Source organism: Grammomys surdaster, unplaced genomic scaffold (assembly GCF_004785775.1).
Source record: "Grammomys surdaster isolate TR1022 unplaced genomic scaffold, NIH_TR_1.0 126109, whole genome shotgun sequence".
Classification (NCBI taxonomy): Eukaryota; Metazoa; Chordata; class Mammalia; order Rodentia; family Muridae; genus Grammomys; species Grammomys surdaster.
This window is the reverse complement of record NW_021620917.1, coordinates 1512393-1529233: the sequence shown is the minus strand read 5'-3', so window position 1 is coordinate 1529233 and position 16841 is coordinate 1512393. Positions and strand designations below refer to the sequence as shown.

Below are 16841 nucleotides of genomic sequence, written 5' to 3'. Positions count from 1 at the left end.
GAGAGAGAGAGAGAGAGAGAGAGAGAGAGAGAGAGAACAAGAACCCCCAAAATCTGATCAGGTTTGATTTCTACTCACAAATACTTGGTGGGTGAAAACCATCCTATCTAGTAGTGACAGTAAGTGTCAGAGCAGGTGATTTGTGCAAACAGTCACGTAGTCGTGCCAGGCCTTTACCCTTCTGTGTGTCAGTGGAGGTCTGTGGAGCTGTGGAGTACATCTCCACTCTTGGCCTGCCACATGCAATGCTGTGGTCCCTTCTGGTGTCTAGCACTGACCCTCATGGGATTGCTTCTGTCTCCCGCTGTCCACATAACACATCCATGTAATAAGTCACAATAGTAAGTCCCTGCTTGCCTTTCCAGCCCTTTTCCTTCAGTCTGCTCCAGCCACAGCCAAGGGACTGCAGTCACTGACTCCAGTCCCTGCAGGCCCTTTCTTCCTGCTGTTCCCACCCAGATCCACCATGCCTGGCTCCCTTCTGTCCTCAGTCACCCCATATGAGACACTTGTTAACTTGCTTATTGTTTTTCTGCCCACAGTGTGACAGCACCCTGCTTTGTCCCTACTTCTTAGGTCTGTGCTGACACCTGGTGGACACTTCATGTGCTGTAATAGGAAGAAAGATGGCAGTGGAGGGGTTTAGGCCTGTGTCCCACTCACCTTTTCCCAGAGTCTAGGCATTGGAGAGTGCTGTAACATCCACTCTCCACATGCATGTCACAGAGCTCCTCATGTTCTGGAGAGAAAACAAACATGCTGTTTCATTTAGAGGAGACAGGGCATTTGAGCAGAGCCTGAAGGAGGGCGTGCTTGCAAAAAAAAGATACGAGGAAAGCGCATGCCGAGCACAGGGACGGCTAGTTCTCTGGTCCCAAGGCGTGCTTTGTGCATGAGCACATGAGGACAGTGTGCCAGTGTGGCAGGGAAGATGGCTGTATGCTGGGACATTGTCTGTCACTGTTCTACTGCTGTGAAGAGACACCATGACCACAGCAGCTTACAAGAGGACACATTTAATGGGGGCCTTTTTACAGTTTCACAGGGTGAGTCCATGATCATCATGGTGGCAGGCAGGCAGACAGGCAGGCACTGGAGCAGTAACTAAATGCTTATACTCTGATCTGTAGGCAGCAGAGAGGGAGGGTGTAGTTGGGGGGGGGAGACGGGTTTGGCATGGGGAAACCTCAAAGCCCACCTCCAGTGACACAAGACCAAACCTCCTAATCCTTCATAAACAGTCCACCAACTGGGAACAAGACCTTCACAGATAGGAGCCTATGGGAGCCATTCTCATTCAAACCACCACAGATATGCAAGGACTTAGATTTTACCTGGGTGAAGGAAGAGCTGGAAAGATTAGTGACCTGGTAGACTTTTAAAAAGAGCTGTTTCTGTCATGGCGACTCAGATCTGTAATCTGTGCACTCAGGAGACAGAGGCAGTAGGATCATCTTGAAGGCTGGTCTGGCATACGAGTTTCAGGCCAGCCAGGGTTAAACATAGTGAGACCCTGTCTTCAAGAAGGAAGAAACAAATAGGGACTGGAATGTGTCTTAGGGTTTCACTGCTGTGAGCAGACACCACAACCAAGGCAAGTCTTATAAAGGACAACATGTCATTGGGGCTGGCTTACAGGTTCAGAGGTTCAGTCCATTATCATCATGGCGGGAAGCATGGCCAGTGTGCAGGCAGGCATGGTGTTGAAGGAGCCAAGAGTTCTACAGCTTGATCCAAAGATCTACAGCTTGATCCAGAAGACTTATTCACAGGCAGCCAGGAGGAGGGTCTCTTCTATGAGCATAGGACCTCAAAGGCCACCCCCTCAGTGACACTCTTCCTCCAACAAGGCCAGACCTCCTAATAGTGCCACTTCCCACGAGCCAAGCATAGTCAAACACCACAGGATGACAGCTGGGCATGTAAAGTGCTTTCTGTACAAGTGTGGACCTAAACTGAAATCCCAGCACTCATAAAATACTGAGTTGTGTGCATAATTGTAATGCCAGCTGTGGGGAAGTGGAGACACAGGCCCACTAGCTGGCCAGTCCAGCCAAAATAATGATACAGGTTCAGTGACAGAATATTGTCTCAAAAACTAAGGTAAACAGAGATAGAGATCAGTCTATCGACCTTTGGCTTCCATGTGCTCAGGAATGAGTAAGCATGCACACACACACACAGACACACCAAAAAATAAATAATAAAATTCCTTGCCGCCTGCTGAGTGGAGAGTGGCACTCAGGACCACTCTGGTCACCAGGGTGAGGGGAGAGAAGTGAAATCATGTGGAACCGTTGAGAGACCAGATGCTGTGCCACCAAAGCCCGAGCTGTGAAAGCAGGGAGCCCGACAGCAAGGTCTGGAGTGCTGAGCTGTGAGAAGGGGCCTCTGGGCGAAGGCTCTTCAGGAAATGTGTTTGAGCTGTGGTCTAGTCTCAACAAAACCTGTGCTTCTGAAGATGCTTTAACAAGGCCCAAACTCTGCACTTTTGTTTCATACCCAGGTGATGATTGGAACCGCTCTCAATATGAGCGAGATGAAGAAGCTCGTCACCCACATGGGTGAGATGGACCACCCCTGGAACTGTCCCCATGGAAGGCCAACCATGAGGCACATTGCAAATCTGGACGTCATCTCTCAAAACTGATATACCACTTGAAGGATAGAGTTTATTACAGATTGTTCTGTTTGCAAAGATGAAGTTTTAAGTAACCTGATTATCGTTGTTCAAAAATTAGCATGCTACTTTAATGTACTGGATCCATTTAAAAACTGTTAAGCCAGGTATAGTGGCATGTGCCTCTTGCCTAGCTACTTGGGAGATCCAGGTGGGAGGCTCACTTGAACCCAGGAGTTGGAGACCACCCTGAGCTACATTCTAATTCAAGGACAAAAAATATATATATATATATTATGCCTTTTCACCATGTCTGCAATTATTGTTCTGCAATTTGATTGTCTGTGGGGATTGGGGAAGGAAGAGAGGTGTTGGACCCCATTTTGGCCCTGGTTTGGGCCTTGTGGACAAACCCAAGCCTGGCTCAAGTTTCTGCAACCTTGTGGGAGAGTCTAAGCATGGCTTGAGTTTTGCGACCTGTCTCACTCACTTCCTCACTGGAGTGACTCAACAAGACCTGTTTGGCCCTGCCTCTGTCCCGCTGTTGCTGATCTAGAGCTTTGCCATTGGCCTTGTCAGTCACTCCACATCCTCCATCACTCTTCCCTGCCCCCTATGTCATCTCACCCACCAAAACTCCTCCTCCCTGTGCTCTGAGTTTACATAAGCGAGAGGCTGAGACATTAAAGTTGAGTTCCTGCTTCAACAAGACTCCCGGCCGGGTGTGTTTCTTTGGGCCTCTGACACTCACCATCCTGCTCAGCTCCTGAGCGACCCAGCAAGATGGGGACCTCTCTCTACTCTCGCCTGGACCTACTGGCTTTAAGGAGCTGACAGAGAGGAGCACTTTGGAAGATAGCCAGTCTTCCCTCTGTCTGGGAACTTTGACTTTGAGCCCTCAATGACAATTGAAATCCATTTGTTTGCTTTCTTGTTCTCTCACTCACCCCACCCTTGTGTCTGAGACAGCTTTCACGTAACCCACTGAGGCTGGCCTAGAACTGAACTTGCCTCCACCACCCAAGTGCTAGGTCACAGGTGTACGTCATACACAGCTACATTAGGAAGTATGGTCTTTTGGAATTAGCAGCTCTCAGTCCTGACTCATTAAATTTAAAGACAAAAGGATTCTTCACCTGGTTGGAAAGAAATTACTGAATGAGATTGGGGTCACTTTGGAGGAGGGGATGAGTAGGAAGGGTGAGGCAGGGCTCAGCCCTGGCTGATCTGGAACTTGCTATTTAGAGCACCCTAGCTTGAACTCAGAGTCTCCTGCCTCTGCCTCCTGAGTTCTGGGATTAAAAAGTCATGTACCACCATGCCTTGGGACACTCTTTAAATGTTCCTCAGTGCAGCTAGAGTGGAAAGTACCATTCCAGGCAAGGGCTGGGGCCAAGGCAGGGAGTAGAAGAAGGAAATTTGAGTGTGCTGTAGCTCAGGGCTGTAACTTGATTTCCTTGGGGTGTGAACTATGGGTTTTTCAGTCTGTTTCCATGGAGTCTTGTCCGTGTGAACTGTGCCCAAAGTAGAAATTAAAATGCCCCTTCTAGAATGCAGGCGGTAGTTAGGGAGAGTGATGACTGGTGGGCATTTGCCCTTCCAGCTTCCTCTGTGCTGTGGGCCTCCTGGAAAAGAGATCTGCCATGGTTCATGTGTACCAAGGTGGTAAAGGCTTAGCTATTTGCGTTTGTTATGTCAAAGTCCATGCTACTGCTGGGTAGGGTGGCACAGACCTGCAAATTCCAGCACAGCAGAGGCAGGCTGATGTGAGTTCGAGGCCACCCTGGATTGCTACATACCAAAATTCTGTCTCAAAACACACACTGCTGGTAGAGATCCACAAGGTCTCCTATAATATTCACAGGAACACTACAAGTTGGGGAGCATAGGAGATACAGTAATGCCCCCTCCAAAAAATCTGCTTCTGATCACCAGAACCTATGTCTGTCACCTTATATGTGACAAAAGGGACTTGAGATGGGATTAAGGAGCCTAGTGATGAGGAGATTGTCCTGCACAGTCTGATGGGCACTGCCACATTAGTTCTTCAAAGTAGAAGATAAGTATACAGACTCTCCCTGGAACCTTCCAAGTCAGGCAGGCCTGCACCTTACTGCTAAGACTGAATGGCTTCAAGCCATTGTCTGGTTTAAGGTAACAAAAGCCTATGTTAATTCTATTTTATGGCGAGGAAACTTGCTGAGGTAAATCACATGATTTATAGTTAGATCGTAAAAAATCCAGGCCAAGTATATCCAGCTCCAGTGCCCAGTCAATTCCTCCTTCCTTGGAAATTAAGCATGGTAAAATTGGATGCTCTGCAACTTTGTGTTAGTACTGCGGCCCCTTTAAGAGGACAGGAGGCGGGGCTTGTGGCAGTTGCTTAGAGACCACTTAGCTCCCAGGACGCGAAGTTTTCCTTAATGCCACTTTGGGATCTGCAAGCCTGGCCAGAACAAGTGGGTGAGCACCCTAAAGTAGTCCTGTGTCCGTAGCAACAACGTAAAGACCTGGTCAGTTCCCTTCTTAGCTTCCCAAGACTTGAACACGTTATGATTGATGAGGGGCGGAGTGTTGCTGGGACCCATGCCCAAAGAAAAGGCCGGTTTGCCCTTAGGTGCAATAATACAGCAACTTCCTTAAGAATGGGGTGGGGGTAGAGCCATCACTCTAAGAAACAGGTTAGCTTTATCTGTAGTTTGAATTTCACTAATAGAGGACCAGAAAACCTAGAGTAAATGGCTGTTCAAGTTGAGAGTTGAGAGCAGCTTGGGCTGGCTTTGCTGATATTCACCAGGCCCTTGGACAAGTGGCGGAGGGGGGGGGGGCCTGGAGTCTTGGAGAGAGACGCTCTGAGGTGGGATTGAGCATGCCTAGCAGAGGCAGGCATGGAGTGCCACTCTCCACCCTCAGGGTGCACGAACGTGGACCAGATTTCTTTGTACCCTAGGATTTCTTTACATCTTGATTGCCTAACGTAGTAGGACACCATGATTGAGATCAGTTTCCTAGTGGCATGAAAAACCCTGGTTTGGCATTCCGCCCTCAGCCCCACAACTCATCCTGTCTCTTCCGGCCCCAGTCATGATGAGAGAGAGCCACTGGGTCATGAAACAATACAACAGGACTACTCTCGAATTTCCCACTTGACGCCTTTTTTTCCGAGAAATTTTTGCATAATCCTGGCTTTAGTATATAAATAGGTATACACAACAAATATTTACTGATAGTAAATAATAAAATTTACTTTTGGGGATACATATAAAAGTATCATTTACTAAATAAAGCAAACATGCATGCTAAGGAAATTATGTGCCGGGCGGTGGTAGCGCATGCCTTTAATCCCAGCACTTGGGAGGCAGAGGCAGGCGGATCTCTGAGTTCGAGGCCAGCCTGGTCTACAGAGTGAGTTCCAGGACAGCCAGGGCTACACAGAGAAACCTTGTCTTGAAAAAAACAAAAGTTTAAAACAAACATTCTAAAGCCATCTATACAGAGAGATACACATGGGAATGACAGTAGGAAAAGATTGCCTTTGTTTTCTGTAATTGTATTTCTATAAAAGTAGGATACTGAACCGTAAAAGCCCTGCAATTCATACAATGTAATAGTCTTAAATCTGGGCCAAGGTGTTTCAGGCATTGCACGGCATGGTGGCGCACGTGGTAAAGCACACGTGTCGAGTGTGAAGAACAAAGATGGAGTTGGAGCAGAGGTTCAGGGATTAAGATGTTGCTTTTCCAGAGGACCGGAGTTCAGTTCCCATCACCCACGTCAACTGGCTCACAGTCACTTATACTTCAGATTCACAGGGTCCCTACCCCTCTCCTGGAACCTCTGAAGGTATCTGCACATACCCTCAAACGCACACACACATATATATAATTTTAAAACAAAAATAATCAAATTTAAAAGGCAAAGAACCAAGACAGTGAAGTTGGCTCATACAACCCAGGAAGGTTCTTGCCAGAAACGTGTTGGATTCATTATGTGCTTAGTTTTGAAGTAACTCTCACAAACCTTTTCCTGCTAGCTTTTCATGTCCCCTCTGTTCGTGTATGTAATCCTATGAGATCTCCAGCCACAGTTTAAGACGTTGGGCTCTGGAGACATCTGTAAGCATGAGGATGTGAGTTTAATCCTGAGCACCATGTAAATGTGTAGAAACTGGGGCTGGATGGCTCAGCCATTAAGAGCAGCTAGCTGCTCTTCCAAAGGGGCAGAGTTTAATTCCCAACATCCAGATAGCAGCCTACAGCTATCTGTAACTCCAATTCAAAGGGATCCTCTTTTGGCCTCCCTGGGCCAGGCATACATGCAAACAAACAAAACACCCACAAACATAGAAATAATAAATGCTCAAAACTATTTTTTAACGCAGATACCGTAATGTGCTTATCCATGCTTGAGAAATAGACACATGAGGATACCTAGGACTCTCTAGCTAGCTAGTTTTGCCTAATTGGTGACCTCAGAGGTCAGGGAGAAGCTCTGCCTCGAAAACTAAGATGGCGCAGGATAAAGGAAGATACCTAATGCAGATTCGGGCTTCCGCATGCACACAGCCCCATACATAAGCACATGGACACAACACATACAAGTTGTTACTGTAGGCCTCTTGAAATTTAGACAGCCAATAATTTCAAACTGAAAAGCCTGAAACGACAATCACTCTGTGTATCAACTTTCCTGAACTGTATACTTTCAGGATCATCACAATCGTATCTTCACACAAGGTACCACTATTTCTATTTGATATCTGAGGCCAGAAGCAGTTTGCTTAAAGACAAAATACCACTCACGTGATATAGGAGGCTTTATGTTTTTATGGACTTGATGCATTTTAATTTGTCTCTTATTTTTAAATAATAATCATTAATGCTATCAATTATTATTATTGTGCGTGTGGTATGTGAGTGGATGTGAAACTGTCACGGTTCCCTTGTGGCGCTCAGAGGACAACTTGCAAGAAGAGTCAGTTCTCTCTGTCCACCATGCAGGTTTAACAGATTAAACCCAGGTTGTCAGGCTTGTGGCAAGCATCTTTGCCAGAAGAGTCGTGACTCCCACCCCAACCGTCTGCCACTGAACCTGGAGCTCACCAGTGGAACTAAACTATGCATGAATGGTAGGAATCCTGTTTCCACCTGCTCACTGCTGGGGTTACAGATGCATCAACTTTCTCCATGAGTAGTGGGGATCCGAACTCAGGTCGTCATGCTTTTGAGGCAAGCACTTCACCCATGAAGGACTACCATTCCTAACTGTAGCACTGTTTGAAAACACAAAATGACACTGGCTGGCAAAATAGCTCAATGGGTAAAGGTGATTGCTGCCAAGCCAGGCAGCCTGACTTTGATCCCCAGGATACAGATTGTGAAAGGAGAGAGGCACCTGCGGAAGGTTGCTGTTTAACCTCCACACATGTATCATACCCTGACACGTATTCATATGCACAACATTAATAGGCAAATAAATGTAATAAAATTATAAATGAAATGATGTTTCACAATGGTCCTGATACTAAACATTTTTAAACAATCTGTGCAATATTGGAATTTAATTTTTTACATAAACTGTCATCACTCAGGCTTCAGTAGAATGATAATGTTATATTGTCCTAAGGCTAATTGTTTTTACAATTGAAACAATGAAGCCTTTAGAGGCATAATTTTTATTTTTCAGGTAAAACCCATCAATGCTTTGAAACAGTCTACCAAAGGAATTATTTGCTAATCCTGCATCTAAAGAAAATTCGTACGTCTTCCAAAGGCCATGGTGAAAGAAAAGAAAAAAGCAGACAAAAAAGGAGATAAGTCAGCCCGCTCTCCCTCCTCCATTTCTGATATCCCAGAAGCCTCTAAACAAGACAGCAATGCCAGTAAGCAGGACGTGGCCCCCAGTGCTGTCATCCCAGTATTGGAAATACCACTCAAGCAGGCCCCCAAAAAAGACTCAGTACATGTGGAGCAGAGTGAGGATGAAACTCAGTATGAAGAGCCCATCCTGACCAAGCTCATAGTGGAAAGGTGACTCTCCTGGGGTGTGGCGGGCCAGACTCTGAAAGCCAAATGTCATGTGAAAGTGTTTGGGTGGGACCATGTGAATACTCATGCAGTGTGTCTTGGTTTTGGATTAATTTTGTGTTTTGTTTTGCTTGTTTTTGTCTTTCCAGAAAGAATTTCTCCGTGTAGCCATGGCTGTCCTGGAACTCTCTGTAAACCAGGCTAGCCTCAAACTCAGAGATCCGCCTGCTTCTGCCTCCTTAGTGCTGGAATTAAAGGTGTGCGTTACCACTGCCCAGTTCATGCAGTTTCATGATCCTGCAATTCCCTGTTTCTAAAAACACGTGTGTGTGTGTGTGTGTGTGTGTGTGTGTGTGTGTGTGTGTGTATGTGTGTGTGTGTGTATGTGTGTGTGTGTGTGTGTGTGTATGTGTGGGTGTGTGTGGGGGTGTGTGTGGGGGGTGTGGGTATGGGTGTGGGGGGGGTGTAACTCACTGATTTGGTTAGATGGACTATCACACAAGCTCCAAGGATCTTCTTATCTCTGTCTCCACAGCACTGAAATGCTGGAATCACAAATTTGCACCACACTACCTAGCTTTTTCTTTCTCTATTCAGTTTCTCCCCACCCCCCACCTCTAAACAGGGTTTCTCTGTGTAGCCCTGGCTGTCTTGGAACTCAGTCTTAGACCAGGCTGGCCTAGAACTCTGCCCCCCCAAGTGCTGAGATTAAAGGTGTGCACCACCACCACCAAGCTATTCATTTTTTAATGTGGGTGCTGGGCTCTGAATTCTGACCCCACACTTCATGGTATGCATTTTACTGACTGATGTGTGCTACTGCACCTGACTTGATCTGAAATCAGGTCCTCATGTTTGTATAGTAGGTGCTTTATCAACTGAGCCACCTTTCCAGATCCCTAAAAAACAACAAAAACAAACAAAAAACCTAAACAAACAAAACTTTTCAAGAACTTTGAAAAAACATTTAGTTATTTTTATTTTATGATTATGAGTGTTTGCCTCCATATAAGTCTGTCCACCACATGTGTGTTTGGTGCCCATAGAAGCCAGAAGAGGATGTCAGGTCGCCTAGAACTGAAGTTACAGGTGATTGTAAGCCACCCTGTGGATTGTAAGAATCAAATCTAGGTTCTCTGGAAAAGCAACAAGTGCTCTTAACCACTGAGCCATCACCCCTGCCCCTCAAGAATATTTTTAAATTTTTAACATGGTAAAACATTAATAAAATTTGCTATTTTAACCACTTAAAGTATATAATTCAGGGACTGATGAGATGGTTTAGTGATTAAATTGCTAGCCAGACAAACATAAGGACCAAGGTTCAGATCCCCAGAAACTTAAATAGCAGGTGAGCATGGTGGTCCACTAGTATGTAAGTCCAGCTTTGGAGGGTTGAAACAGAGTGGCCAAAGCAAACTGGCAAGCTCTGGGTTTGAGTGACAGACCTTGTCTCAGTGGGTAAGGTGGAAGAGCAATCAAGGATGATTCCAGACCACTTGTATGTGTACACATATACCACACACACATACACACACACACACATGTACACACACATACACACACCACATACACATACACCACACACACATACACTATACACACACATACACTACACACACACATACACAACACACACATACACCACACATACACTACACACACATACACACACATACACACATACACCACACACACATACATACATACCATACACACACACCACACACATATACACACACACATGTACACACACATACACACATACACTACACACACTCATGCACTACACACACATACACCACACACACATACACTACACACACATACACCACACACACATACACCATACACACATACACCACACACACACATACACACCATACACACACACCACACACACATACACCACACACACATACACACCACACACACACACACACAAATTGAAATAAAATGTATAGTTCAGGGTATTAATGCATTCATAGTGTCTTACAGTTATCATTGAGTTGTTTCCAGAATATGTCCTGTCCCTCTTCCCAGACAGAAATTCTGTAGCTACCAAACCCCATGTATCACACTGAAAGGTGTCTGCCCCTGGGAATCTGTATGCTTTGACACTCACACCACTCATGAGTCTCAATGCCATTTCTTTGTAGCTATGAAGGGGAGAAAGTCCGTGGACTGTATGAGGGAGAAGGCTTTGCTGTCTTTCAAGGCGGAAACACCTACCATGTAAGTGGTAATTATCGGAGCCAGCAGGGCTGGGAGAAAGGAATGGGCTGAAAGTCTTAGATTTGCAAGGCTTGAGCGAATTCCACAGCTTCCTCTAAAACATTAGAAGTACTACACACTGATTTTATCCTGAACCCCAGCTACCTACTTGAGGTAAAGTATAACTCAGTATAACTGAAGTACTTATTTTAGATTTTTTCTTTCTTTTCCTGCTTTTTAAACTATTGTCAAGCAATAGATATGTCACTAATAAAAACAGTCACCATAGGCTAGATACCAAACTTGGATGCTTAAGCCCCACACACAAAATGCTTCGGGATTTGCAAAGAACCTACACGGGTCACTGGAGCTAGAGAGGTGGCTGCTCAAATGTTTGCTGCTCTTGTAGAAGAGGACCAGAATTTGGTTCACAGCACCAGAATGGCAGCTTACAAATGCCTTCAACTCCAGATCCAGGGGATATGAGGATATGATGCCCTCTTCTTGCCTTTTCTAGGGCTACATCCACCTCTCTCTCTCTCTCTCTCTCTCTCTCTCTCTCTCTCTCTCTCTCTCTCTCTCTCTCTCTCTCTCACACACACACACACACACACACACACACACACACACACCCCTTAAAGAAATAGAACCCATGGGCATCTTCCCATATACTTTGTTGCTGTTTGTTTTTTTGTGGTGCTGAGGATTGAATCCAGGGCCTTGAGTATGTTATCCAAGTGTTGTGTCAGCCATCTACACCCCACTGCTCTGGCATATTCGTTGTCACATCTACACATCTTACAGTATGGAATATAAAGCAAATTATATACAAGTGGAATGTAAATGCAATACAAATACTATGCAAATAGATGTTAGACATTATGTTTCAGGGAGAGGTGGTCTTTTTAAAAAACTGCATGACAAGTCCACATGCAACTGTTTCAGTCCCGGCTACATAGGAAATGTCAGTAACTATCTAACTTCTTTCCCCCAGGTATTTTCTGTCCCTGTTTGATTCTGTCTACTGGTTAACAGAGGCTGCCCTAGTTAATTTGAACTATCAACTCGACACAGCCTAGAGTCACCTAAGAAGGAAGTCTCAGTTGACGGATCACTCAGATCAGTTTGCCCTATAGGCATGTATGTAGGGAATTGTATTGATTGTTGCTCTAGGAGGGTCCAGTCCACTGTAGATGGTGCTATTCCCTAGGCAGGTGGTGCTGTGCTGTTTAAGAAAGCTAAGTAAGAAAAAGACAGCAAGCAGCATTCATTCCTTCATGGTTTCTGCCTCCAATGCCTGCTTGAGTTACTGTCACGACCTCTCTCAGTGATGGACTATGAGCTGGAAGTGTAAGCCAAATCACTGCTTTTGGTCAGAGTGCTTAGACATAGCAACAGAGATGAAACTCCAGCCAACTGTGATGAGCAGAGTCTCAGGGCCGAGGGTGTGGCACCGTGGTGAGCATTTGCCTAACATTTGGAAACCCCTGGATCCATCCCTACCACTGCAAAAAATAAAACCAAAAAACCAAAACGGGCAAAATCTCAGTTTCACTGTCACTGTGTGATAAACGGACTCAGCTAGCACTGTTTCTTTTGCTCTTAAACTAGATAAACCAATATTTTATATATTAATCACAAAATGGTAGATTGCAGTTTGAATTGCTTTTATGTATTTCTACATGGTTTTCAGCACTGTAAGACCCATACCAAAATACAAGATAAGTTTTAAAATTTTTGCTGAAGCATACACAACATTTGTTATTTTAACCTTTTTAAGTGGACGGTCTAGTGGTCTTAAACATCTCTGTACTATTGTGCAGCCATCACCCTGACAGCCCAGAACTTTCTGATCACCCTAAAATGAAGCTTGACACCCATGAAATGATAACTCCCTGGCTTACCTGGCAGTTGTGATACTGTGTAGTGCTCAAAAATTGCTAAATGCAACTGTTTCATAATTTTTGGATTCTTAAGGGTTGTTTCATTTTTTTTACCTTTACTTGTAGGCCACAATTAAGATATTCATTCATTCAGATTACCAAAAATATGTACTTATTATAATAGAATAAATTTTAAAGATTTTTAGATCTTACATGTACATCCGTGTTCCACGTGTATGCAGATGCCCACGGAGCCCAGAAGAGGGCGTTGGAGCCCCGTGAGCTGAAGTTATGCGCATGCACATGCATATTATACATGTGTCAGTACACAGTTATATGCATATGTACACTGATAATTTCCAGTAAGACAAAACAAAGTGTGAAATTTACAAACATGGTGTGTCTAATAATTGGGTCATAGTTTTAATCAAATCTACCTAGTGTAAGTAACTTGTAAAAAAAAAAAAAGTATATAAAAGTTTTTTGATTTTTTTGGGAGGGGTGGTTTGTGGTTGTGTTGTTTTATTTTGTTTTGTTTTGCAGTGTAGGGGATAGAACTCAGGTCCTTGTACAGGCTACACGGGCATCTACCACTGAGCTTTCTTCTCAGCCCCAAATCTGGAAAGATAGAAGTGCAAAATCAAAAGTATTTAAATTCTATTTGACTGTAGTTCAGAGATTTTTTTTTCCAGCGGCTTACTTAGAAGACTCTGACCATGGTTATTAGATCTAAGTTTTGGGGAAGTTGTAAACTCCTCCTAGGATCCTTTTTGGCTCAGGATGGATCACTCACTGTGTGTGTGGTGCAGGCTCAGAGTGGGCTCCACACTGCTGCTGCTGCTGCAGTGGCCGCCAGCTAGCCAGCACATCCCTGCAGGTAAAGGGGTGGGCAGGGTTCCAGTCTGCAATGGAGCCACAGTCTAGATGCCCACCATCCACAGCTCTGTCTGAGAGGTCACTGTTCTTTCTCTCCTAGGGTATGTTTTCAGAAGGACTGATGCATGGACAAGGGACTTATATTTGGGCTGACGGATTGAAATACGAGGTAAAACACTGTCATCAGTAAGAGCTGTCACGTAGCAATTGTAGAATTTAATGGTCGGCTTCCTGCACTATTTTTAAAGAATTCATTCTTATTTTTTAAAGTGTGTGTATGCATATGCGTGAGTGTGTGTGTGTGTGTGTGTGTGTGTGTCTGTGTCTGTGTGTGTCTGTGTGCAAGTGGGTGTTGTTATGTTCGTTGACTTCAGGCAGTCTCAAAGGCGGGAGGAGGGCATCAGATCCTCTGGAGCTAGAGTCACATACAATGGGGAGCCGCTGATGTGAATGTTGGAAATGACGCTCACGCTCTAACTGCTGAACCATCTTCCTAGCCCTCTAGATAGACTATTCTTTTTTTGTTGTTGTTGTTTTGTTTTTGTTTTTCCGAGATAGACTATTCTTTTTTTGTTGTTGTTGTTTTGTTTTTGTTTTTCCGCGAGGGTTTCTCCGAGTAGTCCTGGCTGTCCTGGAACTCACTATGTAGACCAGGCTGGCCTCAAACTTAGAAATCCTCCTGCCTCTGCCTCCCAAGTGCTGGGATTAAAGGTTTGCACCACCACCGCCCGGCTAGATAGACTATTCTTATAAAAGGAAGCTATCTGTGGTGGCACACACCTTTAAACCCAGCACTCAGGAGGCAGAGGCAGGCAGATCTCTGTGAATTCGAAGCCAGCCTGGTCTACAGAGCAAGTTCTAGGACACCCAAGGCTGCATACTGAGACATGGTCTAAAAAAAAAAAAACCAAACAAATAAAAATAATGAAGTAAGTTAGCATAGCCAGGACTAACATCACAGAATCCCAGTACTTGGGAAGCTGAGGCAGGAGAATTTTGAGTCTCAGAACACCCTGAGTCTATGTAATAAGATGCTGTTTCTGAAAACGAAAAAACAATGCAAAGGTCGGTGTTAGCACAGAACCAAGACTAGAGGGGACAGAGGGATGCAGAGACCAACTGTGTGCTCAGTGCAGTCACGTGATGACAGAGGGATGCTGAGACCAACTGTGTGCTCAGTGCAGTCATGTGATGACAGAGGGATAGAGACCAACTGTGTGCTCAGTGCAGTCACGTGATGACAGAGGGATGCAGAGACCGACTGTGTGCTCAGTGCAGTCACGTGATGACAGAGGGATGCAGAGACTGACTGTGTGCTCAGTGTAGTCACGTGATGACAGAGGGATGCAGAGACCGACTGTGTGCTCAGTGCAGTCACGTGATGACAGAGGGATGCAGAGACCAACTGTGTGCTCAGTGCAGTCACGTGATGACAGAGGGATAGAGACCAACTGTGTGCTCAGTGCAGTCACGTGGTGACTGTGTCAGGTGCCTGAGAATCCCTAGAGCTGGCTTTATTTGTAGCTCTAGAGGTGTCTCGTGTGTATGTGTCACATGGGTGGAGTCCTGTGGTAATCTGTGTGTTCTCTGCATGTATCGCACACAGATGTATGTCAAATCCTTCCTGCTTTATATGAACACAGTTTATAAGTCTCTTGTATTCCTTTATATATATTTTTTTTCACTAATTAAGTCATACCCATCCCTGCAGAGCTAACTCTTTTTACTGGCTGCATGTATTCTCTTATGAGGGTTTCACAGAAACCATCTGGGTTGCTGGGCTGAAGGGAAGTGGGTATTTTTAAACTGATTATGAGAACAGATTTGTCCTCTGAGGCTGTGCCAGTTTCAGCTCCCACTCACAAAGCCTGAGAGTATCTAAAGTGCTGTTCTAGAAAGCTCCACTGCAGAGTTACTGATGCCATCCATGGTGTCCACAAGTGGTGAGAGACATTAAAGGCAAATGCATATAACGCATGTATTCAGATGGCAGCTGGGCAGCAGACACAGGCTGCATAGGTACAGGGATGGCGAGAGAGGGTTGATCCTCCACTTAGGGGGGGCTGGAGATCCACCCTCAACAGTGACCCAATTTTCTGAGAGAATTCCCTTTCTGTGAAACTCCCACCTTCTAGCCTGCTGCCAACATTGAAAGTTTCTGGTCCCTGAATGGTGATTCTGCCAGGCAGATCCTTCTGCTTCACTGTCTCTGGAAATTGTCTGGAGTTTGGGAGAGGTGTCCTCCTTTGTAAGCACAGAGCCCTCCACAATCAACCCATCTAAGAGGGTTCACGGGTGGGATCTGTCTCTCGAAGCACTCTCAGGCTTGTTGAGCTGTCTGGCCAGTGGCCAGTCAGTGGCCGGGCCCTCTGCCGACTTATGATTATCCAGTGTATTTGGAGTCTAGGAACCGTGGTAGAGCACCTGCTTAGCATGTGGGAGCTCTGGGCTCATTGCCCAGTACCACTGCCATCATTACCAACAGAACCACTCTACCATCTTCAGGCCATGCTTCATATCACCATGAGCTGCTCACAATGAAGGTGCCCTTGGCCAATGCACAGTGAGTTCTTCAGAAGGTGCCTGTGAGGTGGGCTGTTGACTAACACATCTGCAGAATGGTTTGATGAGCCATGGGGAGATAGAAGGCTTTCTTTGGGTGATCAGTACCTGGCTGATCATGTAGACCTCTCCAAGGTGTACCCTGATAGTCTAAAGTTAAGGTCAGGATTGGCAGCCACCTCATTACCAGGTCATCTGCTTGCCTCTTGGAGCTCGGTGTGAACGAACCCTTCCCAGTGTTTTATTCTGCATGGACTTCCATGTCGTGGAGGCACGAGGTGAGGGGATGGGAAACACAGGAATGTGAGCATGACAGGCGTACAAGCACATCCCCCACTTCCACAGAAAAGCCAGGGCAGTGTCAGTGTGGTCAGGACACTCTCCAACAGCCCTCAGGTGTGGAGTCCCTTCATTGCCCTCTATCATCCTCCCGACCATTTTGCCCTAGGGGGACTTTGTGAAGAATATCCCCATGAACCATGGCGTGTACACATGGCCAGATGGCAGCACGTATGAAGGAGAAGTGATCAATGGCATGAGGAATGGATTTGGTATGTTCAAGTGTGGCACACAGCCTGTGTCCTACATTGGCCATTGGTGTCACGGCAAGAGACACGGGAAGGTAGGTGAGGTGTACCCATGAACAATCCCATCCGTGTG

General features: G+C 45.5%; 2 protein-coding genes across 3 annotated transcripts in view; both read left to right on the top strand.

The window, feature by feature from the left end:
- The window catches only part of Pms2 (PMS1 homolog 2, mismatch repair system component), a 24188-nt gene extending 20857 nt beyond the window's left edge, over positions 1-3331 (top strand). For both annotated transcript variants that reach the window (XM_028756045.1, XM_028756046.1), the window contains exon 15: positions 2507-3331. In XM_028756045.1, coding sequence (XP_028611878.1) covers positions 2507-2650 — 144 coding nt within the window. In that variant the 3' untranslated portion in view covers positions 2651-3331. The remainder of the gene's footprint in view (positions 1-2506) is intronic.
- Positions 3332-8311: 4980 nt separating this feature from the next.
- LOC114611405 (radial spoke head 10 homolog B-like) overlaps positions 8312-16841 on the top strand; it is a 40847-nt gene continuing 32317 nt past the window's right edge. Inside the window, 4 exon segments of the mRNA XM_028756087.1 lie at positions 8312-8649; positions 10806-10881; positions 13720-13788; positions 16630-16803. Of these exon segments, the coding sequence (XP_028611920.1) occupies positions 8396-8649; positions 10806-10881; positions 13720-13788; positions 16630-16803 (573 nt within the window). The 5' untranslated portion in view covers positions 8312-8395.